Below are 26402 nucleotides of genomic sequence, written 5' to 3'. Positions count from 1 at the left end.
AACTACCATAGATTAGTGTTTCAACATCAAGGCCTTCATAGATTGAATGAACCCTCCAAACACTATTATAATACCACTCTGCTGTATTAATCCATTGTTTGCACAACATGACGTGGAATTTACCGGAAGATCAAAAATAGAGATCCGGTAACATGACTCGCATCTCATGAATATATTGGGGTTTTTTTCAGGATATGTAACTATGTAAACGCAACTTACAATATTTTTTTCTTGAAACATGGAAAATATGTTTATAATTTTAAAAGAAATGTCCCGCATTTTCCGGAAAATATTCAGTTTTCATTTCTCGTGGTTTGGACGGTATTTCAAGGCAAAGTCATAATCTATACTATGAATGCTATTTGATTAAATAGATGTTTCTTTCCAACCAGTAACTGTAATCAATGTGGAGTATGTTTTATTCGATATATAAGTGCGATGATACTCCATATCATATGGCGGTTAGGAGAACGTGGACCTAAACCTTTAATCCCTATCCATACCATGATGTTGAACGATCAACAAAAAGTACAAAAAAATAGCAACACGCAACTGAAAATGGAAAAAAAATCAAAAAAAAAAAAAAAAAAAGGGACAAAAAAAAATTGATTCGTCAACTCGTGAGGGAAACTTAATTAGTATTATGTATATTTCTGTTCATCATATAAGAAAGCATAACGGGTCCAAAGTTACCATGACCGTCTCTTTTATTGGAAAAATAAGGTTGATGGTTGATGTTTTTTTTTTACCTTTCTACTAAGAAACCATGTGCGTGCTTGTAAGTATAAAAGCAACCAGGGGACCAATGGCTTTAAGTCCTCTCCGAGGCACTTGGTAATGAGGATGAATGCACTAGCGCATCGGATTGGTTTCGAACCTAGGAACTCCCAAAAAATGTTAAGAAGAAATCCAAACTTCTCTAAGTTTGTGTGCCATTTTAAACAATTGCCATGCACACATAATACACTGATATAGGATACCCTTGAAATCTATGCTTCTATGTAAATTCCTATACCATTTCATATACATTAATTCTAGAGCAAATTTGATAACAAATCCGTATTGTAGTCTCTATATACGACATGATTTTAATTCTTATAACTGTTCATTTTTCATCGCTCTCCCCCTTCTCTCCCTCTCTCTCTCTCTCTCTCTCTCTCTCTCTCTCACACACACTCTCTCTCACTTTCTCTCTCGCTCTTTCTCGCTCATGTCTTTCCATTTTAAATCGTTCCTGTTTTCTCTCCCCCGCTAACTGCACCTCTCTCCTTCCTCCTCTCCATCTCCAATCCTTTTTTCTTTCACTCTTTCCTCATCTCTCCGCCTCTCTGTCCCATTAATGATGACACCTGCTTTTTACCCAAGAAAATGTTAAAAGTTTACGAATATGTATTTTTTTTAACGTTTCTATATTTATTTATTTAAATCAGGGGCTTTTCATTTGTAATTCACTTCCATAAAATAATAGACAATTCGTAATATTTCGACATTTTAAATCTCATTACATGAAAAGTCAACTAAAAAGAATCTCAGAATGGCAGGCTGTTTTATGCAACATTTAATAAGTATTTTTTTTTTGGATGAAATTACACAATAAAATATTTAAAGATAGGACACCCAATCCCGAATTTATTTACAGAATATTCAATTTGCATCACTCTGACACTTGTCAAGTGTTATCTACACATTTTGTTTCTAAATTTCGCGAGCAAGCGAGCTAAAAAGAAGAATGATTTGATATGATCAATTTCTACTTTATAATCAGCACACTATAGATGAAGCACATAATTAAATATATGCGGGCTCTCCGTGACAGAATACATGAATACACAAATCATTTCATGCTGTCTATTCGATGCACGAATATGAAGAGATTCGGGCATCTCATTGCTCAGAATTATCCTGTTTTTAAATGTTGCGAGTGAGTGAAGTGAACGAGCGTGATCAAAATGTAATGTTGATATAAAAGATGTAATATATTCAGGAACCTCGCTGTCAAATAGAAGGCTATTCGGGCACCTCGTCGCTCAAATATGGAGGTATTCAGGCACTTTGCTTTCGTGGTACCCCTGGAGATGTCTTACGGCACCCAGGTTGAAAAACGTTGCCCTAAAACATTAAGCTAACATCCGCAGTAAGAAATACGACTAAAGAAGAGGTCCAAGTGAGTTTAAAGTTATATGCTGAGTTTCCCGAGGGGCTGGTAAGAGGGGTTTCTGTCACGGGAAAGTTACCCGTCAGCCAAGGTGTAAAGTTTAGCCATACAGAAGATCCTTTCATTGCCTCCTTCAACTACAAAGGAACAAAAAAAAAATAGAAATAAACAAACAAACAAACGAATAGAATTGCAAATATGAAGGGATATTATAGTACAACCATTACAACCCCAACTAAAATCACGTTCAAATTCTCTTCATTGTAGTTGTGTTTCGCGCTAATTCATTATCCTTTTTATTTTCTACCCTCTTTTGCACATCATTTTTTGTAAATCCCCCTCCGGATAACAAAATCTTATATCCACCCCTTACCACTCACAAATTTGTAGACCACTAACCTTCTGTTGTCTGAATCCATTGTGAGGTAGACTGAACTTGTAGCCAATGGGACACAAATCGAGCGTGACGTCATAGGGGGCGGTAGATTCGCTGACCAACCAGTCATTTGGATCCGTTGAACTTTGACACGCGTAGCTCAATGATTGGTCGCAATCAGATGACGTATACCAACGAAAGTCTTCGTGGCTGTGATGTGAACGAAAACGTGTACCAGGCATTAATTATACGATTTATGTTTGTTAAAATGGTTATTGAAAAATCACAGATGCTTATGGTATATACTGGAATTTTGACCGACATCTTAAATGGATGACTTCTCCGATAGATCGATGAAGGCTTTCGATTTTTTACTGAATTGATAATTTCCCAAATGGTTTATGCCCAAGAGACCCAGGTAAAACCAGATAGAGTGGCCTAATACCCAAGTTACACCAACGAGACGGACATCAGACCGACACAAAGCCTAATAAAGAGTACCCGATTATAGCCAAGAATCAGTCGGCTTAATGTCGGTGTTGAGTCGTATTCGCGGATTGACCGAGCTTAAGGTCTTTCTGTGGTTCGACATATTCTTTCTTTTCTCTGTTGTGATTTGTTGATTTAATTTGTACATGACCTGAGCAAATCACTGACATGATTATCATTTCTAACTGATCATACAACTGCTTGTCAAACATTTTACAATGAAAATTACAATCTTGAGTATAGAAAAATGCTTAAAGTAGCTTCGGTTTTAAGCTCATTTATAGTTTGGTGCCTATTATTTTCTCAGTTCTTTCAGAGGATTGAGTTCAAATAACATACAAACACGACAACAAGTGTAAGATATATTTTCTGTCCATCAATGTTTTAGAAATGTACCTACTTTAACACAACACACGAGTCGTCATCTAGCTGTAATGATGGTTCTCCATAGGCCCACGTATAGACCCCAGTCTTCATGAGTTGAGGGGTTACCATATCTGTAGCAATAAGATTGATACGACATTTCACCATCTCACTCATATCAGTGATGGCACCGGTCGCTGTAGGTCCGTCGTAGATGGCGCCGAATCTGGGTACAAAAGGTACAGCATTTAATAAAAAATTAAAAAATCTTACTCATGATGATATTTATATTATATTGACTGGGCTTGAGGGGTATATCAGATATATTGACCAAGCTAAGATCATATTGCCCCGAGTCGAAGACGAGGGCAATATGGTCTTAGCGCGGTCAATATTTCTGATGTACCCCGAAAGAAGCCCTGTCAATATAATTATTATTACCTAAACAAGGCATTTTAAGCAAATTATTGATAGGGGCCTATACAACTTTGGTATCGAGCTTGATTTTTACTCCCGTCTGTTTGCCGGTCCATCTGATTTCACCCGGAAGAGGGCAATATGTCAAATATTCACCGCTCCGGTTTAATATTCGGAGCAGCGTGCAAAATACGACTTTTTATTTAGCGGCTAAAATGCCTTTTATAGGTAATAATTTGTAATATTTGTCGCCCGGCATGCCCGTATTTTCACGGTTTTGAACGATTCCGCGGTCTATATAGCGAGTAGATAATTCTGAGCGGACATACGATCGGTGATTGCACCGGTCGCTGAAGGCCAATCATAGATGACGTTGAATCTAAATAAAGACAAAAACTCATCAATAATTTTCGGGTAGCAAGGCTTTTAATATTTTGCAAACTCTAGGTAGCATCTACCAATAAAAATATACTATTCATGAGCTGATATTGTGAAGAATACGTGAAGAACTATTTTCTTTAAAAACATCTTTATGTATTATCTTTAATTAAATTTAATTTGTATATTAAAAACAACATGACAAGCAGCTCAAGACTGATATTGTCTGTTTTACAAAGTAATCAGATATTTATATTATAATGTCTTAACATCAAAATACAAAAGCAATATAACAATAGTAAAATCATAAATGAATGATATTGATCATATAAGTTTTAGAAATTTATAAAAGATATGGATATTACAGTGGTTTATCAAAATAATTAAGGTAATGTCAATGAGACAAGTATTCAAGGCTACATTCAATAGGGCATATTCTGGAATATTATTGCTTGAAAGTATCAATTTCGACAGACAATTTTGAGTATAAGAGGGAATAATAACACATTATTATGTCACACGTTTATAAATGAGGAGTACCATCGACTATGGGTAAAAATGAAAGAGATAAATTCCGATTGCAAAAACATTCCAAAGCAGTCCCAAATAGTGCCACCCCCATCAAAAAATAAACAAAGTTGAATAAAACTTCAGAGAGATAAAATTAGGTCTTCTTCTCTACTTCTCCCAACAAGTTTCTTCTGTTGGTTACCCATTTACTCTAGGCTAGATTAATGATAGTACTATAAAATCATGGGAGTAAGATCATACAGATTATTTGAAAATGGTAGAATATACGAATCTTAATCTGAAAATAGGACACTGGTCTGATAGAAGATCCATAACTTACACGTAATGTGTGGCGTCACTGCGAAATCTCCTGCAGTATGTCTCCGTTTTGCCGCCACACTGTGGGTAGTTGGTGAACTAGAAAACACAATGAAGATAGTTAAGAGTGGTACATGGTAAACTGTAGCGTTGAAATAACCTACTATTGGATACATTGAATGTGATCACACAATTCAGACTACAGTACAGTTCATGCACGTTTCTGTGGTGTTAACGGTATAAAAACAACTGTGGTAACACAGTGTTTACAATACTTGCGTGACACAGTGATAAACACTGTGGACACAACGAGAGTGGAGGAATGTACGCACCACAGTGGCTTCCATAAGAAGGATATGAAAATTATTTGCAGAGTTGCCAGTGTCAAACACTGTATACATTCTATAGCCTACTTGTAAAGTATGAAATTGTAACCACAAAGCATATTTGTATACTTTAAATGTATGGAATATGTGAACACACTATGGATATACTGGTTTTGCATTGTGTGACACAGTGATACGCAATTTCGCTGGTCGCCACAAACAGAAATGCAGAGTAACATGTTGGATTTGGAGCAAATGTGTAAGTTTGAACGCAATGTATTGTTAACGCACTATGTAATACTTTATTCACAATTTGTAACACAGTGTGACGACAAAGTGAATGAAACATTATGCCGAAATATCTGTTCACAGTAAAAAGATATTATAATGTATAAACCACTATGTGATGGCACAGCATATTTGGACAACTGTGGTGCTCTATTTGTAAAACACAGTGATCATACGATTTTAACATTATACGACACAGTGTGGTACACTGTAGCCATATAGAGAGAGAGAGAGAAAGAGAGAAAAAGATAGAGAGAGAGAGTCTCACAAAATGTAAACATAACATTTTAACCCGTGGTGTGGATGTTCACACCTTCGTGGTGTTAAATATGTGAACCCTTTGTGATCAAACCGTTATAACATTGTGTGACACAGGAACATGGTTAATGTGACACACTATGGTCACATAAAGAGACACACAGTATGACCTGCACTGTGCACTTAGGCACTCGTTTTTTCTTCTTTTTACATGTAGCTAGCAATGGTTACACACAGTGTATTTTGGGGTCACTGTGTGACCAAAGGTATCACATGGTGTATAAAAAGTGTTTTGATACGTGGATGGCACCTTATGATTACACTATGGACACACTGTAGGCCTTTCTTTTTGCAACTAAGGAACTCTTTGTTCATTTAGGTGTAGGATATTGAACAAAATTCTTACCTCATTCTCTCCCGAACCGTCACACTGCCGAACATGGATGTATTTACCTTGGTGTAAGGTATTACCCCCGCTTACCACGAACACTCTCTTACCATCCTGATGGACACAAATAATTGAAAACAAAAGTAATGTTCCTCTCATTCCAAACATTCAACCAAATATCGCTGAAAGCGGTCTGCTCTTCGTATCATTAATGAAAAATGAAGAAAAAGAAGACGAGTAAGGAGAATTGGTTAAAGAAAATGAAAAGGAGGAGAAAGAATAAGGGGGAAAAGAAGTAAGATGAAGGAGGTAATGGAATAGAAAGAGAAATGAGAAGTTGAAAACGAAAAGATGAACAATAATTAAAAAAGGAGGAAAAAGATGAAGAATGAGAAGGAAAGAATAAGATAAAGGAGAAGAACAAAAATGGGTGCATGTAGAATAAGAAAAAGGAGAAGAAGGAGAAGGAGGACGAGGAAGTTGATGACGTAAAGAGAATGTTTGGAAACAAATATATCCGAGAGGGATACCTATTTTAGCTAAAGAAAAACTAGAAATTAAAAACGGTCGTAACTTTAATTGATTATCCCCTTATTTACCTTTCTTAAACCATTACTCGATGAGTATCTCTAGATTGGCTACACCCTCGGCCTATCTCTCACCTCTCTCATTCTTCTCAGCGTCGGCAACACCCCTCTGTATGTATCCCTTAGATCAGCAGGACTCAAGATCTCATCATGACCCAGATAACGCTCCAGTGGACCATTCACTTCAGCATCGAAACCCTGGTCATAATTTTCCTTTATTAACAAAAAAGCCCAAAATATATTAAGTTTAAAAGTAGGCATAATTAGTGTGAAGAATTTAGATAAGTATGCCATGAAGATGTAATAACATTTATTTCAGGAAACTTTAAGAGAAACTTTAAATTTTCGTTGGCAGCCTTGGCTTATTTTATTGTTTGAACTTTCATTTCATTAATGCATCAAAATTCATACAATCATTTGATGAATCATGAATGTCTCATATTGGAAATAGTTGACGAAGTATGTTCCTGATTATTTCCAGTTTGGGGGTAAACTCAGAAGTAAATGAAATCGATTCGTTTTGGGTCAAAATAATGGATTGGTGATTCGTTTTTCACACAACGTTATTAACAAATTCGAAGGATACATGATTGCAATCCAAAAATATGCAAACTCATTAAATAAAAAAATTCTCATAAAGTCATTATATTCGTACATTGATATAGATTCGAATAAACTCATTTTCATTTTCAGGCTCGTGCATCCATTGGCCAATGTCTGCTATAACGTCAGAAAAGAGTACGTTGAACTCTCCGCAACCTATGGCACGCCGTGTTCCTAAATGTGCAACCCGCATCTAAATAAGAAAGGAGTAAAATATTTTATTGGTGATTCATTTCTAAAGATATATTTTTGTATTCAAATAGTGTTAACGCTTTGGAGTTAAAAAAAATATGTGAAAATAACACGTTGTGTATTAACAAATGCGTGCCTGACCAAGATGGGCAGTATTTAAGGATCAGAATATAAGCACCTTTCCTTCACTTCTTTAACAGGTGTTCTCGATTATCATGATTGAGTGTCCCCGTATATCAATTAGCATTAGCTCTCCCCTCCCCCTTTCCTCCCTCTCTCTGTCTCTCTCTAACTCCATCACACTCTCACTATTTCTCTTCCTTCCATCTTCCCAACCCCTTCTCTCTCTCTCTCTCTCTCTCTCTCTCTTTGTAGTTTCAAGCTCCGCAATAAGTTCGGCGGAAAATTAAAAATAATTAACTTTGGGTCCAAGAGATCCAAAGTTTTGGGTGAGTCTTAATTGACGTCTATCTGAGGGAGAATATGAAGATGAGGGGTGTCAGCGGAGAGTGGGTTGGTAGGGGATTGGGCGTTTCATTATGTTGCTACCCACCAGGGAGTTATGGGGAAAGAGCCATCTCAAGACCTCAAGATACTGCTTAAACATTATGCTTTGCAGTTCGATGTGATGGTCTGAATAATCATTTAAGATTTGTGAGGTCGCATTGCGACCAATTAGATCTTTTAAAAAGGAAAAAACATTTCTGATGGGTTTTAAGCACAAGCTCATCCTGGAAGACTGATAACGAGCGTTGTGTAAAATTTGCGAAAATTTGCTCTAAATCGCTTTAAATTAGGGGTACATGTTTTGGAGATAGGAAATTGGGCACAACTCAGAAGGGAAAAGGATAAGAACTGAAAAAGATCACGTGTCAAAGTAAAAAGGGCAATTATAAGAAGTTAAAAGGGGCTTTTACACAGGAGAAGGGTAACTTGTCGAAGGAAGAGGGGCACAACTTGAAAAAGTGTGGGGGGAGCACTGTGTCCCCCCATCTCGCCCCCGAGAGCGCCGCCTCTGAGCTCATGATTGAAAATAAATGTATTCTCAGCGTGCTTACCTCACCATTGCAATACCAGTTGTCTATTTCCACAGCTCTGATTCCCATGTTTAACATGTCGATGATACTGAATTCATGATTGGCCAATCCCAAACAGACGTTATCATACGGTGGCGGCCATTGACATGTATCATTTGCTAGAAGACAGGATAAAGATTATTTTTGGGGTGCAAAGGTTACATTGAATAGACCTATTATCATCACACTATTCAGTAACTGCATTTTAAAATCTGACGATAGCGACAAAGTAACGTGTACCATAATATGGTACTGGTAGCGATTACAGAGATCTATTTCTGTATTTCGGATCTACCTTCAAAGACACGTCAGATTTCTAATCCCCCATTTTTGTTGCTTTTGTTGAAATGATACCTTTAAGTTGTCCATTTTGGTGCAATGTGAAGATAGGGGTAGGGAGGAGTAAGGTGCCATCTTGGAAACCTCCTAGAGCCACTTCCAGACTTAGCTTATTTACAAATATACTTTTATGATTGTGTGTCTATTCAAAAGAAGCAAAGCCCAATTTTTATGTTACATAACATCTATGACTTTTTTTGATTGAAAAGATTGCTTTAAATATTATTTTACATACCTCCATAGGCAAGTCCGTAAGCTCGATTGTTAAATGCATTATGAGCCTGTGTGAAGATGACAAGTACTAACATTTAAAACACTAGCATTTTATACAGTATAGGCTTGCGGATGCACTAGCATTTTGTTTTAATTATATAATAATATACAAATAATACATGTTTGCGAGTACATTAGTGAATATGCCCTGCACGGATGTTATTGAACGAGACTTGTCGAGTTCATTGTACCTCTCATTAGATTTAACCCAAGTGTAGTGCATTTTACTAATGTACGAGCTAAAAACATGTGTTATTTGTTTTATAAGATGGGTCTAACAATAATAGTATAAAGTCGAGAAATTGACGGTTGTTACCACCAAAATGCACTCCCCGTGCATACGGTAACAATTATTGGACGCACACGTGATCCATTTCGACGATTCTCATTGGCTTCATTCTTGAACCCATTTTATAAACATAAATATTATCCATGTAGTCGTATAAAACATGTTCTTCACTGCTAAACTGCATATTCTTTACCTCTTTAGTAACATAAATTAGAGTAATCTATACAACGCAATCTCGAGTACTTACATATCCCAAAACGAAATTCAATGTACAACACTTACTAAACAACAAGGGGACCGGAAACCTTCGCAATCATCTCTCATATCATATTTGGACTTTAGGCAATAATTATATCTGCATGTGGTTAATGATGTTATGACAAACACAGACAGTCCAATGTGATAAACTTTGCCTGTCTTCATTTCGTAATTACAATATTATCAATGTAATCTAATTGGTGTAGCTTTAACATTCAGTTTTACATATTGTGTTATTGTTACAATTTGTATATATATTGTATTTTACTTGTACCGTATAAAAACATGTATAATTCAGTCTTTGACTACCAGCCATGTTTTAATACACCCTGGTGGAATTAAATTGAGTTGAGTTGTGTTTGAAAATAAAAAATAACTAAAATCTGTATCAAATACGTAATATGATTGAATTTAATTAGAAATGGTGAACTTACATCAAAGATTTGCATCCTGTCGATAGAAATATCAATCTATATAAAATCAACAAGGAACAAGGACGAAATGCGACATGAGTTTTTGATATTGGGTTTTGCAGACGAATCAGTTGTAATGAATTATCAATGGCATAGCCTGAAGTTCCATGTAGAACCAGATATTATTAGAGAAAACAATAGATCAATAACATTTTGAATAAAATGATATATTGAATGGTGAATTCTACAATATTTATAGAACGGATCTTGAAGATCATGAACATATAAAAGTTGATTGTAATTTTGAAGGATAGTTAATTTTGATTGGGTGCCGTAACTTTTTTTTTAAGCAGAAAAAAGATCGTCTTTAAGTTCAAAATTTCTGAAAGTTTTAGTCAACTGTACATTGTACCAAAGCTACCAGTATTATCACCACTGCAAGTAATTTCCCTTATCATTATTATGTCAATCCCCCGTTGTCATTATCATTAACATTATCATCATTATTATAATACTCGTTGTATTTTCAATGTTGAATAAGGCAATTTCTCACCTGAATTTCTCGTTGCGTTTTGAGAGCGAACTGTAACCAGGGGTCAGTCTCAAGTGTTCCTTTCATACACCGTCCATATCCATCACACTAATATCACATGGGAACGATTGTAGCATCAGAATATAACAAGTAAACTACTCATCTGTTAGCTCATAGCATGTTTCACAGAGTTAACACCAAGTTAACACCCTTCAGACTCCAAACAGACAATTTGGCGGTCCATGATATTTTTAAATTGTTACAGTTTAATGTCATTTTTAGTGACACCGTTGTTTTCTAAATAACAAACTATGCTCGTCAGAAGGAAAAGAATCATCCAGTCCTCCGTTTTTGTTATAAATTATGTGAAACCTGACATAAATCTGCTGACCATCAACACCGTAACAGTTTTCACTCACTCAAGATTTTCATTTAAATGATATTATTTAAAAAAAAAAAAATTTATAACAAACTTTACCCCTAACTATTTTCTTCTTCGCATTTTTCCCACTTTGTGCTTACTGTTTGGATTTTAAAGCTAAAATCGTGTCCAAATGTATGAAATCATTACTACTTTTCTGTCATTTTAGTAAGAACCAAATACAAAGCGTATTTAGTCTACAAGGTTTATGTTGCAGCCGGGCAACGTATTTTGTCATAATGATGTCCAATACGTTACCAAATATTATGATGTTATGAATATATATGAACACTAAAAGTGTTAGTTTACTTGATATATGGTCTGATCCAAAGTCTAGTAGGGCTTGAAAATTGCTACAACCGTCAGATACACTACAACATTTAGTTGTGGTCGATACATTTATTCATTTGTTTATTTATTTCTGATATTTAAACAGGGTGACTCATTATCACCAATAATGGTGGTCTTCCATGAGGCCCTGTTAAAGATAAACTTGAGTACTGGTAATGCGATTGCATTGTGAAAGAAAAGGTGTGGAATGGATCAGAAAAGTTGATCATATAGCATGCAAGTAATGGTGTGTAATGCAAGGTTCTATGGTCATCAAAATCATCATAAATTTGGCAGAGTCTTGGTAAAGTAACAATCACTTACACAGAAAGACGTATATTGGACAACGCACATGGTGTCGGGGCCAGTAGTACCCTGATTTCCTTATCTTTCTATGCTCATTACTCAGCCAGTATATATTTTCTTTCAAAATTGTTTGGCACATGACATTTATTTGTAATCTTGAACATTCAGTGTAAGTTTCGTTAGATTATGTGAGAATTCATTTTCTTCTTTTACCAGAACTCAAGTTTATCTTTAAACTCAATGAGGTACATTATAGTTTAACAAATGTATATATATATAATAATAATAATAATAATATTAATTACAAAATCTTGAACACAAATTTATAACAGCAATAAACAGTAAGTATGAACATATATAAACAAACATACAAAGTATTTGGTACCCTCTTAATAAAAGAATGGTTTGTTTGTTTTGTTTTGCTTTGCTTTACATTCAAGAAAACGTTGTTGCATAAGTATGATATTTTAATTTAACATTATAGCATAGACAGAAATTAGTTTTTAAATCCGATGAAAAGTAACTATTAGCATATTTCGGTAAGTATTAGACCTTGACAAAAAGGCAACATATACTTTGAGAGTTCAAATGTAGGCGACGAAATAGTTGGAATTGACTTACATGTATAATTGATTCAAAATCTATACCATCCTGTTCACTATATTATGTGGTGTATCAATTATAGATTTAAAAATGTCTAACCTCACAAACGACGTCAGCGCTGAGTCCAATGCATTGTGCCCCACTTGTACTGTCGACCAATACCTCAAAAACAATAACATGCAAGGATTATAATCATTAGACCTATTACATGGAGCAGGGAAATTCAAAATATATTCTAAGTGATTAAGAAGTGATAAGCCTATGTACTTGTCAAAAAAATAATTAAAAAGACCGTTTACAAATATTGTCAATGGAAACTATGGTAGAATTTTAGCGAAATCTAGATATTTGATTTGCAGACCTATACAACTTAATACAACATAGCTGTAAGGATGGCGGCAATGTTATATATCCATTTAAGTTTACTCGCAGTGTCGCCATTTTGAATAATACGCAAAACTGTTACTTTTATATTCAAAGAAATAAATGTATTTAAAGCTGTACTCAAATTCTTGATTTATATACACAAATGTATATAAAGAAGGAAGGCGCAATGGCTCAGGGGTAGAGCAGTGGTCTCGGAACTGGGGGGTCCCGGATTCGAATCAAAGTCAAAGCTCTCGTGCCCTGATCGGTAAGGCACTAACCTTCAGTACCAAGTCTACTGAGGAGGACTTAAAGCCGTCAGTCACCTTTTCCTACTTACCAGAATATGCATCCTTTCTTATAGCAGTCAGGTAAAACAATTTTCGTCATCATGATAATCATCAATATGAAGATTTTTTTACATTATTAATACTCGACTTTTCGAATGCTTATGAGAACTTACCTGGCTGATGAAAATGAAGATAGGCAACAATTTGATCTCCATTATTCCTCCGTAATTTTGCCTTATCACGTCAGTATTAACCTTTTGCAACAGTTTTGAAATTTCAAATAGGACAGATTTCAAGGGTCAGTCTTTGATAATAATGTCTTAAAATTTACCAAAGACTGCTTGAGTAAATACAAAAAAACGAATAACTGCTAACGTTGTCACTGAAACTAATTAACCTCAATTTGAAGTGTCGGGCTCCCAATAGTATCCGTTGCCCTACTTAAAAGAGTGTAACACCCCAATTTCAGCGCACGTCAACAGAATGTTGATGGAACGTGACAATATTCTCGATGATGTTGTCCGAACTCCTTAAAAGTATCATTCAGGTAGTTATTACGGTAGATATACAACAGCCAGTGCAGACAGGTCTGTTGCAGTTGATTTACATGAATTTTATAAAAGGTTCAATTTTCCCCTAAAATAGTTTAAGTTGTTTGCACTTCTGTGGTGATTAATTTCTTATCATTAAAGTTTACTTGATTAGGTTTAATTACACAGCTCTTATTGCTGTAACAATTCGTAACGGGTACTGAAGGCAATCAAGGCATCGCAGTTAAATGATACGGTCATTTGATAGTTGTCTTAATATTAATTTGTAAAGACAGTTGGAAAATGTCTGTATCATTGATTAAATCGATAATGCTATAAGTGTTGTCATTTCGTTATTTTTTTGTCATTGTTGTTCCTGTTACCCATGAAGCTAGAATAAATTGTTCTCCCCCAAAATATGGAGAAGAAGTCCAAAGTTCTCTATTAAAGATTATGTACCTTGTTTAAACAATTGCCTTGCACACGTGAAAGACACATACATCGATATTAGATACACACAAAGAAATGTTTGGGTAATCTTACTCAAATAGGCAAATAAACTTTGACACTATAGTAACACACTTAAGTGAATGCATTATCTCATTAAATTGAAAATAATAATGCACAGGAACGAGTTTTGTTAATTTGACATTATAGTGACATGGCAAATGAGTATTTTAAATTATTGAGTTATTTAACCTAATGTTGTGAGTAAATCGCTCCAACTCAACTGGTGAGTAATGCTTCAATTACTCAGTCAGTCAGTCAGGTTATATCGCCGTTCTTACGGCCCCTTTTCTGCCTTTTCATGAGCGAAATATTTACACGCATGCAAAGAGTAAGATAGCTCTTAAGACGAGTACAGCTTCGAAGAGACTGAGTTTTTTTTTTTTTTTTTTTACTCATACAACGATTAAAGTGTATGTGACATAATTATTAGGGAGCAAAAAGCCACTCTACACACTTGTGAATATTTGTATTCATTCGGTCATTAAAGATGGAGAAAACTCATCCAATATTAACTTACATGATGTACTTTAATGAGTAAAAAGACTCATCGAGAAAATAATCGGGTCGCATACTCGTTTTAAATATCATGTGTGTAGAATTTCACCAAATGTGTAAAATAATGCATTTATTATATTCTCTCGACTGAATGAGTGAGCTACGATTTTTACTCACCATACTTAGTTCCGTTTTTTTGTGTGTAGCCTTGAATTATATATGCTCATATGCCTTTTTGTCTGTCTGTCTCTGTCTCTCTCTCTCTCTGTCTCATGTCTTTTCATTTTAAATCTTTCCTGTTTTTTCTCCCCTTTAACCGCACCTCTCTCCTCCCTCCTCTCCATCTCCAATCCTTTTTTCGTTCACTCTTTCCTCATCTCTCCGCCTCTCTCTCCCATTAATGATGAAACCTGCTTTTTACCCAAGAAAATGTTAAAGGTTGACGAATATGTATTTCTTTCACACTTGTAATTACGTTCATGTATTTTTTTCTAACTGTTTGCTCCTAAAAGCTGTATTAATAAGTACTTTTATTCAAACTCTAACACTACACATGTCTCCAGTTTCATTTTTTCTGAACTTAGAACCCATTTTCATCTCTCTATATTATATACATAACATACATATATTTATATTTAAAACAGAGGCCCTTTATTTGTAATATTCACTTCCATCAAAATATATTTAGACAACTCGTAATCTATCGACATTTTAAATCTCATTACATGAAATTGAAATATCAACTAACAAGAATCTCAGAGTGGCAGACTGTTATTACAACATTTGATTTATCATAACAAAATTATCACCAAATATTTTTTGATGAAATTACATATTAACTACAATAAATTATTTAAAGATGGGGAAATTGATTTTTGGGCTAGACTCGTCAGCGCCCCCATGTATCCCTAAACCAACTTTTGTCAACCTTTTTTTTATAGTCACGGCACTCTTTTAAGATAAACAAAAAGTTTCGCGTCACTCCAATCCCAAATTCATTATAAATAATATTCAATTTGCATCACCCTAACACTTGTCAAATGTCATCTCCACATAGGCACATTTCGTTTCTAAATTTCGCGAGCAAGCGAGCTAAAAAGAAGAAGACACTTTTGATATGACAAAAATTCTACTTTTTAATCAGCACACTAGATGAAGTACAGAATTAAGTGTGCGGGCACCCTGCTACAGAATACGTGAATACAAAAATCATTCTATGTTGCCTATTCGATGCACGAATATGAGGAGATTCAGGCACCTCATTGCTCAGAATACACCAGTTTACAGTTGCGTGCGCCATTTTAATTGGCGAGTAAACAAAGCCAATGACCTAGAGGTCATTTGGTTTGTGCGTAAATTAAGATTGCGCCCATGCAAATTATGATGTGAGCGCACAGCGCAGCGCGCAGGCAGTGATGTTATCATAATACACCAGTTTACAGTGGTGTGCGCCATTTTAAACAAGGCCAATGACCTAGAGGTCATGTATTTATGCTTAAATCAAGATTGCGCCTATGCAAATTATGATGATATCACTGCCTACGCGCTGCGTTGTGCGCGCACATCATCATTTGCATGAGCGCAATCTTAATTTACGCATAAATACCACTGGTCAAAGGTTATTGGCCCCGCTTCCGGGGCCAATGACTCGAGGTCAACTGTCTGCGCATGCGCACTGATACAACTGTAAACTGGTGTATTTGCATGGGCGCAATCTTAATTTACGCTTAGCCTAAATACCACTGACGTGACCTCGGGTCATTGACTTTGTTTACTCACCATTTAAAATGGCGCCCATGTCTGCGCATGCGCACTGATACAACTGTAAACTGGTGTATTATCCTGTTTTTAATTGTTGCGAGTGAGTGAAGTGAACGAGCGTGATCAAAATGTAATTTTAATATAAAAGATGTAATATAATTTGTCAGGTACCTCGATGTCAAATAGAAGGCTATTGGGGCGCCTCGTCGCTGAAATATGGAGGTATTCAGGCACTTTGCTGTCAGAAATCATCCTGTTTCTAAAATTGCGAGCGAGCGAAGCGAGTGTATAATATATGTATTACTAAAATTCATTCGTGGCACCCTGGATATGTCTTGCTGGACCCAGGTTGAAAAACGTTGCCCTAAAACATTAAGCTAACAGCCGCAGTAAGGAACACGACTAAAGAAGAGGTCCAAGTGGGTTTAAAGTTATATGCTGAGTTTCCCGAGGGGCTGGTAAGAGGGGCTTCTGTCACGGGAAAGTTACCCGTCAGCCAAGGTGTAAAGTTTAGCCATACAGAAGATTCTTGCATTGCCTCCTTCAACTACAAAAGAACCACAACAAAAGAAGAAAAATAAACAAACAACAAACGAATATAATTGTAAATACGAAGGGATATTGTAGTACAACCACTACAACCCCAACTAAAATCACGTTCGATGTCTCCTCTTTATTGTATATAGTTGTGTTTCAAGCTAAATCATTATCCTTTTTATTTTCTTCCTTCTCTTGTATATTATTTTTTTAAAGTCCCTCTCCGGGTAACACAATCTTAGATCCACCCCTTTCCGCTCACCAATTTGAAGACCACTAACCTTCTGTTGTCTGAATCCATTGTGAGGTAGACTGAACTTATAGCCAATGGGACACATATCGCGCGTGACGTCATAGGGGCCGGTAGATTCGCTGACCAACCAGTCATTAGGATCTGTTGAACTTTGACACGCGTAGCTCAATGATTGGTCGCAATCAGGTGACGTATACCAACGAAAGTCTTCATGGCTGTGATGTGAAGAAAAACGTGTACCAGGCATGAATTGTAGTTTTATGTTTGTTAAAATGGTTATTGAAAACTCACAAATGCTTATGGTATACTAGACTTTTGACCGACATCTTAAATGGGTGACTTCTCTGAGAGATATATGGAGGCTTTCGTTTGTTTACTGAATTGATTATTTTCCAAATGGTTTATGCCCAAGAGACGCAAGTAAAAATCAGATTGGGTGGCCTAATACCCAAGTTACACCAACGAGACGGACACTAGACCGTCAATAGGCCTAATAGAAGTAATTGATTAGCCAAAAATCAGTCGGCTAAATGACGGTGTTGAGTCGTATTCGCGGTATGACCGAGCTAAAGGTCTTTCTGTTGGACGACAAATTCTTCCTTTTCTCTGTTGTGATTTGTTGATTTAATTTTTACATGACTTGAGCAAATCACTGACCTGATTATCATTTCATAACTGATCACACAACTGCTTGTCAAACATTTTACAATGAAAAATTACAATCTTGAGTATGGCAAAATGCAAAGAGTAGCCTTCGGTTTAAAGCTCATTTATAATTTGTTGCCTATTATGTTCTCAGCTCTTTCAGAGGATTGAGTTCAAATACAAATAGAGCCCCGTCAACGAGTGTGCAATTCATTTTCTGTCCATCAATATTTTAGAAATCTACCTACTTTAACATAACACACGAGTCTTCATCTAGCTGTAATGATGGTTCTCCATAGGCCCACGTATAGACCCCAGTCTTCATGAGTTGAGGTGTTACCATATCTGTAGCAATAAGATTGATACGACATTTCACCATCTCACTCATATCAGTGATTGCACCCACCGCTGTAGGTCCGTCGTAGATGGCGCCAAATCTGAGTAGAATAGGTAAAATTCAATTTTCATAATTATTGCGGCTTCTATGTTTACATCAAATTAATTTAACATGATCATAATTACAAACGCCGTGATGATTCAATTTTTTTTTTTTTTTTGCCACTCCTATTTTGAACGATTCCGCGACACATAGCTAGATAATTACTGATTGAAATAAAACTGTTCTAGATGACGTTGAATCTAAATGAAGACAAAAACTGATCAATAATTTTCAGGTAGCGAGGCAATTTTGCATCATCTAGGTAGCATCTACCATTAAAAAATGTTATTCATGAGCTGATATTGTGAAGAATACGTAAAAAATAAACAAAACTGAATTAAACTTCAGAGAAATAAAATAAGGTCTTGCTGCTTTGACAGCACCCTTGTTAGGTAATATTCTTCTTCTCTACTTCGCCCAACAAGTTTCATCTGTCGGTGTTCATTAACTCTAAACCTATTCCGAGGCTAGATTAATGATAGTACTATAACATCATGGGAGTAAGCTTAAAGATTATTTGAAAGTGGTAGAATAAACGAATCTGAATCTGAAAATAAGACACTGGTCTGATAGAAGACATCACTTACACGTAATGTGTGGCGTCACCGCGAAATCTCCTGCAGTACGTCTCCGTTTTGTCGCCACACTGTGGGTAGTTGGTGAACTAGACAAAACAATGAAGATAGTTAAGAGTGCGAAATACATGGTAAACTGTAGCGTTGAAATAACCTACTATTGGATACAATGAATGTGATCACACAATTCAGACTACAGTACAGTTCATGCACGCTTCTGTGGTGTTAACGGTATGAAAACAACTGCGACAACACAGTGTTTACAATACTTGCGTGACACAGTGATAAACACTGTGGACACAACGAGAGTGGAGGAATGTACGCACCACAGTGGCACCCATATGATGGACATGCAAATATTTTGTAGAGTTGCCAGTGTAAAACACTGTATAGATTCTATAGCCTATTTGTAAAGTATGACATTGCAACCACGAGGCATATTTTTGTATAGTTACGTTAAATGTATGGAATATACGAATACACTGTGGATATACTGGTTTTGCATTATGTGACACAGTGATACACAATTTCGCTGGTCGCCACAAACAGAATTGCAGTGTAGCACCCATGATGGATTTGGAACAAGTGTGTAAGTTTGACTACAATGTTAACGCACTGTGTAATACTTTATTCACAGTTTGTAACACAGTGTGACGACAAAGTGAATGAAACATTACGCAGTGATATCTGCTCACAGTAAATAAACTTATAATGTATAAATCCCTGCGTCATGTTACAGTTTATTTGGACAACTGTGGTGCTGTATTTTTTAACACGGTGATCATACGATTTTAAAATTATATGACACAGTGTGGTACACTGTAGCCAGAGCGAGAGAGAGAGAGAGAGAGAGAGAGCGTCTTACAAAATGTAAACATAACATTTTAACCCGTGGTGTGGATGTTCACACCTTCGTGGTGTTAAATATGTGAACTCTTTGTGGTCCAACCGTTATAACATTGTGTGACATATGAACAGTGTTAATGTGGCACACTATAGTCACAAAAAGAGCAGCAGAAATGTACGACACACAGTATGACCCGCACTGTGCACTTTGGCACTCGTTTTGTTAAAGTTTTGTTTTACATATAGCTAGCAATGGTTACACATAGTGTATTTTGTGGTCACTTTGTGACCAAAGGTATCACATGGTGTAAATAAATTGTTTGATACGTGGATGGCACATTATGATCACACTCTTTCCCAACTGAGAAACTCTTTGTTCATTTAAGTGTAGGATATTGAACAAATATTTTTACCTTATTCTCTCCTGAACCGTCACACTGCCCAACATGGATGTATTTACCTTGGTGTAAGGTATCACCTCCGCTTACCACGAACACTCGTTTACCATCCTGATGGAAATGAATAATTGAAAACAAAATTAATATTTCTCTCATTTCAAACATTCAACCAAATATCGCTAAAAGCGTCTGTTCTCCTTATCATTCATGAAAAAAATGAAGGAGACGAGTGAGGAGAATTAATGGAAGAAAAAGAAAGGAGAAGGAACAATAAGTTGGAAAAGGTAAGAAGAAGGGGAAGAAGAAGGAAAACGAGAAGACGAAAATAAAAAAAGAAGGAGGAGAAGGAGAAAGAGAGGAGATGAAGATTTAAGAGGAGAGAACGAGACGAAGGAGGAGAGCAAAAATGGGTACATATAGGATAAGAAGAAAGAGAAGGAGGAGAAGTAGGACGAGGAAGATGATGAGGTAGAGGAAGAGGACGAATAAAAACAACAATAAACGAGAGGGATACCGAATTTAGCTTAAGAAAAATTAGAAGTTATAAACGGTCCTAACTTTAATTGATTACCCCTTTTTTTAAAACCTTTCTTAAACCATTAATCCTTTAAAATTGTTGGCCACAACTCTCGATGCATATCCCTTAAATCGGCTACATGCACCCTCGGCTTAACTCTTACCTCTCTCATTCTTCTAAGCGTCGGGTACACCCCTCTGTATGTATCTCTGAGATCAGCAGGACTCAAGATCTCATCATGACCCAGATAACGCTCCAGTGGACCATTCACTTCATCATCGTAACCCTGGTCATACTTTTCCTTTAATAAAAAAAAATCCCCAAATATATTAAGTTTCAAAATAGACATAATCGGTGTGGAGAATTTAAAAAGGTATGCCATGAAGATGTAATAAAATGTATTTCAGGAATGAGAGAAACTTTAAATTAACGTTGGCACCCTGCATGGGCTTATTTTTCTATTTGAACTTTCATTTCATTAATGCATCGAAATTCATACAATCATTTGATGAATCATGAATATCTAATATCGCTAATAATTGAAAAAGTATGTTCCTTAAGCTTATTTCCAGTTTGGGGGTAAACTCAGACGAAAATGAAAACGATTCGTATTGGATCAAAATAATAGAATGGTGATTCGTTTTTCACACAACGTTATTACAAAAATATGAAGAAATACGAAGGTTTGCATGATTATAATACAAAAATATACATAAGCATTAAATCAAAATTCTCGTAAAGTCAATACTTTCATACATTGATATAGATTCGAATAAAGTCATTTTCATGTCCAGGCTCGTGCATCCATTGGCCAATGTCTGCTATGACGTCAGAAAATAGTACGTTGAACTCTCCGCAACCTATGGCACGCTCTGTTCCCAAATGTGCAATCCGCATCTAAATAAAAAAAAAAGGAGTGAAACATTATATTGGTAATTTCTAAAGATATATTTTTGTGGTCAAATAATTTATGTCGACGATTTGAAATTCAAAAAATATGTGAAAATTAATATGTTGTGTATTCACAAATGCATGCCTTTAAGATCAAGGTGGACCTCTCTTGAAATTTACAAGCAACAAGTTCGGTGGAAAATTTAAAAATAATTAAAATTCGGTCCTAGAGATGCAAAGCTTAGGATGAGTCTTAACTAACATCTATCTGTCATTTGTCTATCTGTCTATCTGTCATTTGTCTGTCATTCGTAGTTAAAGGAGCCTTTCCCAACAAGCTTTGCTTTTCCATAGGCTCCGCCAGTATATCTCTTAAGTTCAACTCAGTGGACAATATTCTGAATAGTGTGTACCGGTATTGTATGTACATGTATGTTATAATCATTTTCAATATGTTGTTACACTCTTTGTAAAATGAGATATTGTGGAAACCAATAAACTATCTATGAAGATGAGGGGTGTCGACGGCGAGGGGTGGGTAGGGGATTGGGCGTTTCGTTATGTTGCTACCTACCGGGGAGTTCTTTAGTAGGAGCCATCTCAAGACCTCAAGATAGTAAAGGATACTGCTTAAACATTATACTTTGCAGTTCGATGTGATGGTCTGAATAACCATTTAAGATTTGTGAGGTCGCATTGCGGCCAATTTGAGGAAAAAGAGGAACAAACGTTTTGCGAAAAGTTGCTCTTAATCGCTTTAAATTATGGGTATAGTGTTATGGAAATAGGAAATAGGGCACACTTATATTAGAAATGGAAAAGAGCACGTGACAAAGTAAAAGGGGCAATTATAAGAATTGAAAAGGGGCTTTTACACAGGAGAAGGGTCACTAGAAGAAAAAGGGGTATATTTGGGGCACTTGAAAAAGTGGGGGACCCCCCCCCCCCCTCGCCCCCGAGAGCGCCACCTCTGAGTCCATGATTTAAACCAAAAAAAATGTATTCTCAGCGTGCTTACCTCACCATCGCAATACCAGTTGTCTATTTCCACAGCTCTGACTCCCATGTTTAACATGTCGATGATACTGAATTCATGATTGGCCCATCCTAAGCAGACGTTATCATACGGTGGCGGCCATTGACATGTATCATTTGCTAGAAGACAGGATAAAGATTAATTTGTTGGTGCAAAGATTACATTGAATAGACCTATTATCATCACAATGTTCAGTAACTTCATTTTGAAATCACCGATAGCGAGTAAACGTGCACAATATGTGGTAGTGATTCATCATAATCAATAGTGATCTGTCAGCTTATGACAGGTTCAGTGACCCAATCAGAATTTCCAATGTATTTCGGATCTACCTTCAAAAGACACGTCAGACTTCAAATCCCCCCCATTGTTTTTGATGTTGTTAAAATGCTGCCTTTAAGTTGTCTATTTTGGTGCAATGGGAAGAGAGGAGTTGGGAGGGGGTAAGGAAAGGTTTTATGATTGTGTGTCTATTCAAAAGAGGCAAAGCCCAATCTTTGACTTTTTGGTTGAAAAATTGCTTTAAATAATATTTTACATTAAATAATATTTTACATACCTCCATAAGCAACTCCATAAGCTCGATTGTTAAATGCATTGTGAGCCTGTGTGAAGATGAAAAGTACTAACATTTAAAGCCCTAGCATTTTGTATCAACAGTATTATAGAGTATATACATATATAAATATTGTCCATGTACTATAGTTGTATGAAATAATTATGTTCTACATTTATAAATTGTATAATACTGTATATTTACCTCTTTAGTAACATTAGATAAGAGTTATCTATACAACACAGTCCCGAGCATTTACATAATTATCCCAAAACGAAAATCAATATACAAAACTAAACAAGCAACGAGGGGATCGGAAACATTCTTAAAACAATCTCTGATATCATAGTTGGACTTTATGTATTAATTATATCTAAATGTGGCTAATGATGTTATGACAAACACAGACAGTCCAATGTGATAAACTTTGCGTGTCTTCATTTCGTAATTACAATTTTATCAGTGTAATCTAATTGGTGTATATTTAACATTCAGTTTACACGTTTTGTTATTGTTGCAATTTGTATATATATTGTATTTTACTTGTACCGTATAAAAACATGTATAATTCAGTCTTTGACTACCAGCCATGTTTTAATACACCCTGGTGGAATTAAATTGAATTAAGTTGTGTTTGAAAATCAAAAATAACTAAAATTTGTATCAAATACGTATATGATTGAAGTTAATTAAAAATGGTGTACTTACATCAAATATTTGCATTCTGTCGATGGCAAGATCAATCTATATAAAATCGACAAGGGACGAGATGAAAATAAACAAATACATGCTGGCAACCAAATACGACATGAGTTTTTAATATTGAGTTTTGTAGACGAATCAGTCACAGTGATGTATTAATGGCATAGCCTGGAGTTCCATGTAAAACCAGATATTATAAAAGAACACAATAAACCAATAACATTTTGAATCAAGTAATATATTGAATTGTGAACTCTAGATATTAATAGAACGGGTCTTGAAGATCATGAAGATTTAAAAGTTTATTGTAATTTTGAAGGATAGTTAATTTTCATCGGTTTCTTTAAGTTCAAAACTTCTGAAGGTTTTAGATAACTGTATATTATCAAAGCTATCAGTTTCATCACCACTGCAAGTCCTTCCCCTTATCAGCCCTCGTTGTCATTATCATTAACATTATCATCATCAACTGGTCATCGTCATGATAATGTTCGTTGTATTTTCAAAATGTGGAATAAGGCAATTTCTCACCTGAATTTCTCGTTGCGTTTTGAGAGCGAATTGTAACCAGGGGTCAATCTCAAGTGTCCCTTTCATACACCGTCCATATCCATCACACTAATATCATATGAGAAATATTGTAGCATCAGAATATAACAAGAGAAAGGCTCATCTGTTAACTCATATCATTTTACACAGAGTTTACACCCTGCTGACTCCAAATAGAAAAATTGACGGTCTGTGATATTTTTGAATTGCAACAGTTCAATGTCACTTTTAGTGACACCGTTGTTTTTAAAATAACAAAATATGCTCGCCAGACGGAAGAGAATCATTCAGCCATCCATGTTTGTTATAATTTTTGAAACCTGAAATAAATCTGCTGACCATCAATTTTGTAACAATTTTTACTCACTTAAGGTTTTCATTTAAATGTTATTATTTACATGAAATTTAAAAGAAATTTAACTTTAAAAACAAAAACTTCACCCCTGACTTTTTTCTTCTTCGCATGTGCCATTTTGTGCTTACTGTTTGGGTTTTAAAGCCAAAATCGTCTCAAAATATATGAAATCCTTACTTATGTTCTGCCGTCACAGTAAGGACCAAATACAAAGCATATTTTGTCTACAAGGTGCATGTTGCAATCCGGCATTGTATTTTGTCATAATGATGTCTAATACGTTACCAAATAATATGATATTATGAATATTATATGGACACCAAAAGTGCTTGTTACTTGATATATGGGCTGATCCTAAATCTAGGAGGGCTTGCAAATTGCTACAATCTTCAGATATACTACAACATTTAGATGTGGTCGGTAATGTACGCGACGAAATAGTTTGGATTTGCCCATTATTTGATCCGGAATCGATATCATCCTGATCACTATATTATGTGGTGTATCAATTATAGATTTAAAAATGTCTAACCTCACAAACGACGTCAGCGCTGAGTCCAATGCATTGTGCCCCACTTGTACTGCCGATCAACACCTTTAAAAACAAGAAAATGAAAGGATTATAATCATTTGACATATTACATGGCGCAAGGAAATTCAAAATATTCTAAATGATTAAGAAGTGATAAGCCTATGTACTTGTCAAAAACAATAATTAAAAATACCGTTTACAAAATATTGTCAATGGAAATTATGGCAGAATTTCAGCGAAATCTAGATATTTTATTTGTAGGCATACAACGTATTACAGCATAAAGGATGGCGGCAATATTAAATATCGTTTTATGTTCAGTCAAAATGTCACCATTTTGAATAATACGTAAAACGGTTACTGTCATATTCAAAGAAATAAATGTATATAATTATATCTGTTCTCAAATTCTTGAATTATATACACGAATGTATATAAATGGGGAAGGCGCAATGGCTCAGGGGTAGATCAGTGGTCTCGGAAACGAGGGGTCCCGGATTCGAATCCAAGTCAAAGCTCTCGTGCCCTTCGGTAATGCATCATAACCTCCATAAACAAGTCCACTGAGGAGGACTTAAAGCCGTCAGTCACCTTTTCCTACTTACAAGAATACGCATCCTTTCTTAGCAGTCAGGTAACAATTTTCATCATCATCATCATTATCAATGTTAAGATCTTTTTACCTTTAAGTTATTAATACTCGACTTTTTGAATGCTTATGAGAACTTACCTGGCTGATGGAAATGAAGATAGGCAACAAGTTAATCTCCATTATTCCTCCGTAATTTGCCTTCTTAACAAATATCACATCAGTATTAACCTTATGCAACAGTTTTGAAATTTCACATAGGACAGATTTCGGGGGTCAGTCTTTGATAATATTATCGTAACATTTACCAAGACTGCTTGAGTAAATACAAAAAACGAGTAGCTCTTAACGGTATCACTGAAACTAATTATTCTGAATTTGCAGTGTCGGGCTTCCAATTAGTATCCGTTGCCCTACTTAAAAGGGTATGACACCCTAATATCAGCGCATGTCAACAAAGTGTTGATGGAACGTGACAATTTTCTCGATGATTTTGTCCGAACTCCTTAAAAGTGTTATTCAGGTATAGTTATTACGGTAGA

At 35.6% G+C, this 26402-nt stretch overlaps 2 protein-coding genes across 2 annotated transcripts; both read right to left on the bottom strand.

Annotated features, from left to right (window-relative positions):
* Window positions 1-1568: 1568 nt before the first annotated feature.
* LOC100893481 lies at window positions 1569-13726 on the bottom strand. The gene is made up of 13 exons (XM_030973188.1): window positions 13318-13726; window positions 12588-12650; window positions 10850-10936; window positions 10318-10353; window positions 9299-9344; window positions 8707-8843; window positions 7509-7649; window positions 6929-7066; window positions 6285-6380; window positions 5029-5105; window positions 3421-3609; window positions 2555-2741; window positions 1569-2292 (listed from the first exon to the last, which is right to left on the bottom strand). Exons 1-13 carry the CDS (start codon window positions 13357-13359, stop codon window positions 2110-2112), a joined length of 1422 nt encoding a protein of 473 aa, XP_030829048.1. The 5' UTR covers window positions 13360-13726; the 3' UTR covers window positions 1569-2109.
* A 2643-nt stretch (window positions 13727-16369) lies between these two features.
* Window positions 16370-26390, bottom strand: LOC115917981. The gene is made up of 13 exons (XM_011677002.2): window positions 26002-26390; window positions 25272-25334; window positions 24367-24453; window positions 23842-23877; window positions 23137-23182; window positions 22560-22696; window positions 21407-21547; window positions 20814-20951; window positions 20149-20244; window positions 18902-18978; window positions 18124-18312; window positions 17259-17445; window positions 16370-16987 (listed from the first exon to the last, which is right to left on the bottom strand). The coding sequence occupies exons 1-13, from the start codon at window positions 26041-26043 to the stop codon at window positions 16805-16807; spliced, it is 1422 nt and encodes a 473-aa protein (XP_011675304.1). The 5' UTR covers window positions 26044-26390; the 3' UTR covers window positions 16370-16804.
* Window positions 26391-26402: the final 12 nt, after the last annotated feature.

The sequence above is a fragment of the Strongylocentrotus purpuratus genome, unplaced genomic scaffold (genome assembly GCF_000002235.5).
Source record: "Strongylocentrotus purpuratus isolate Spur 01 unplaced genomic scaffold, Spur_5.0 spur5_scaffold_6, whole genome shotgun sequence".
Classification (NCBI taxonomy): Eukaryota; Metazoa; Echinodermata; class Echinoidea; order Camarodonta; family Strongylocentrotidae; genus Strongylocentrotus; species Strongylocentrotus purpuratus.
Note: the sequence above shows the minus strand (reverse complement) of the source record. Positions and strands in the feature narration are given on the sequence as shown.

Coding starts and splice junctions, on each gene's coding strand:
- LOC115917981 (XM_011677002.2), bottom strand. CDS start 26,043: ATGGAGATTAACTTGTTGCCTATCTTCATTTCCATCAGCCAG. Junction 23,183..23,841: donor ACAGAATGCAAATATTTGAT/GTAAGTACACCA, acceptor ATCTTCACACAG/GCTCACAATGCATTTAACAA. Junction 18,313..18,901: donor GGTGACGCCACACATTACGT/GTAAGTGATGTC, acceptor TATTCTACTCAG/ATTTGGCGCCATCTACGACG.
- LOC100893481 (XM_030973188.1), bottom strand. CDS start 13,359: ATGGAGATCAAATTGTTGCCTATCTTCATTTTCATCAGCCAG. Junction 7,067..7,508: donor TTATTCGAATCTATATCAAT/GTACGAATATAA, acceptor TTGTTAATAAAG/GAAAATTATGACCAGGGTTT. Junction 3,610..5,028: donor AGTGACGCCACACATTACGT/GTAAGTTATGGA, acceptor TTTTGTACCCAG/ATTCGGCGCCATCTACGACG.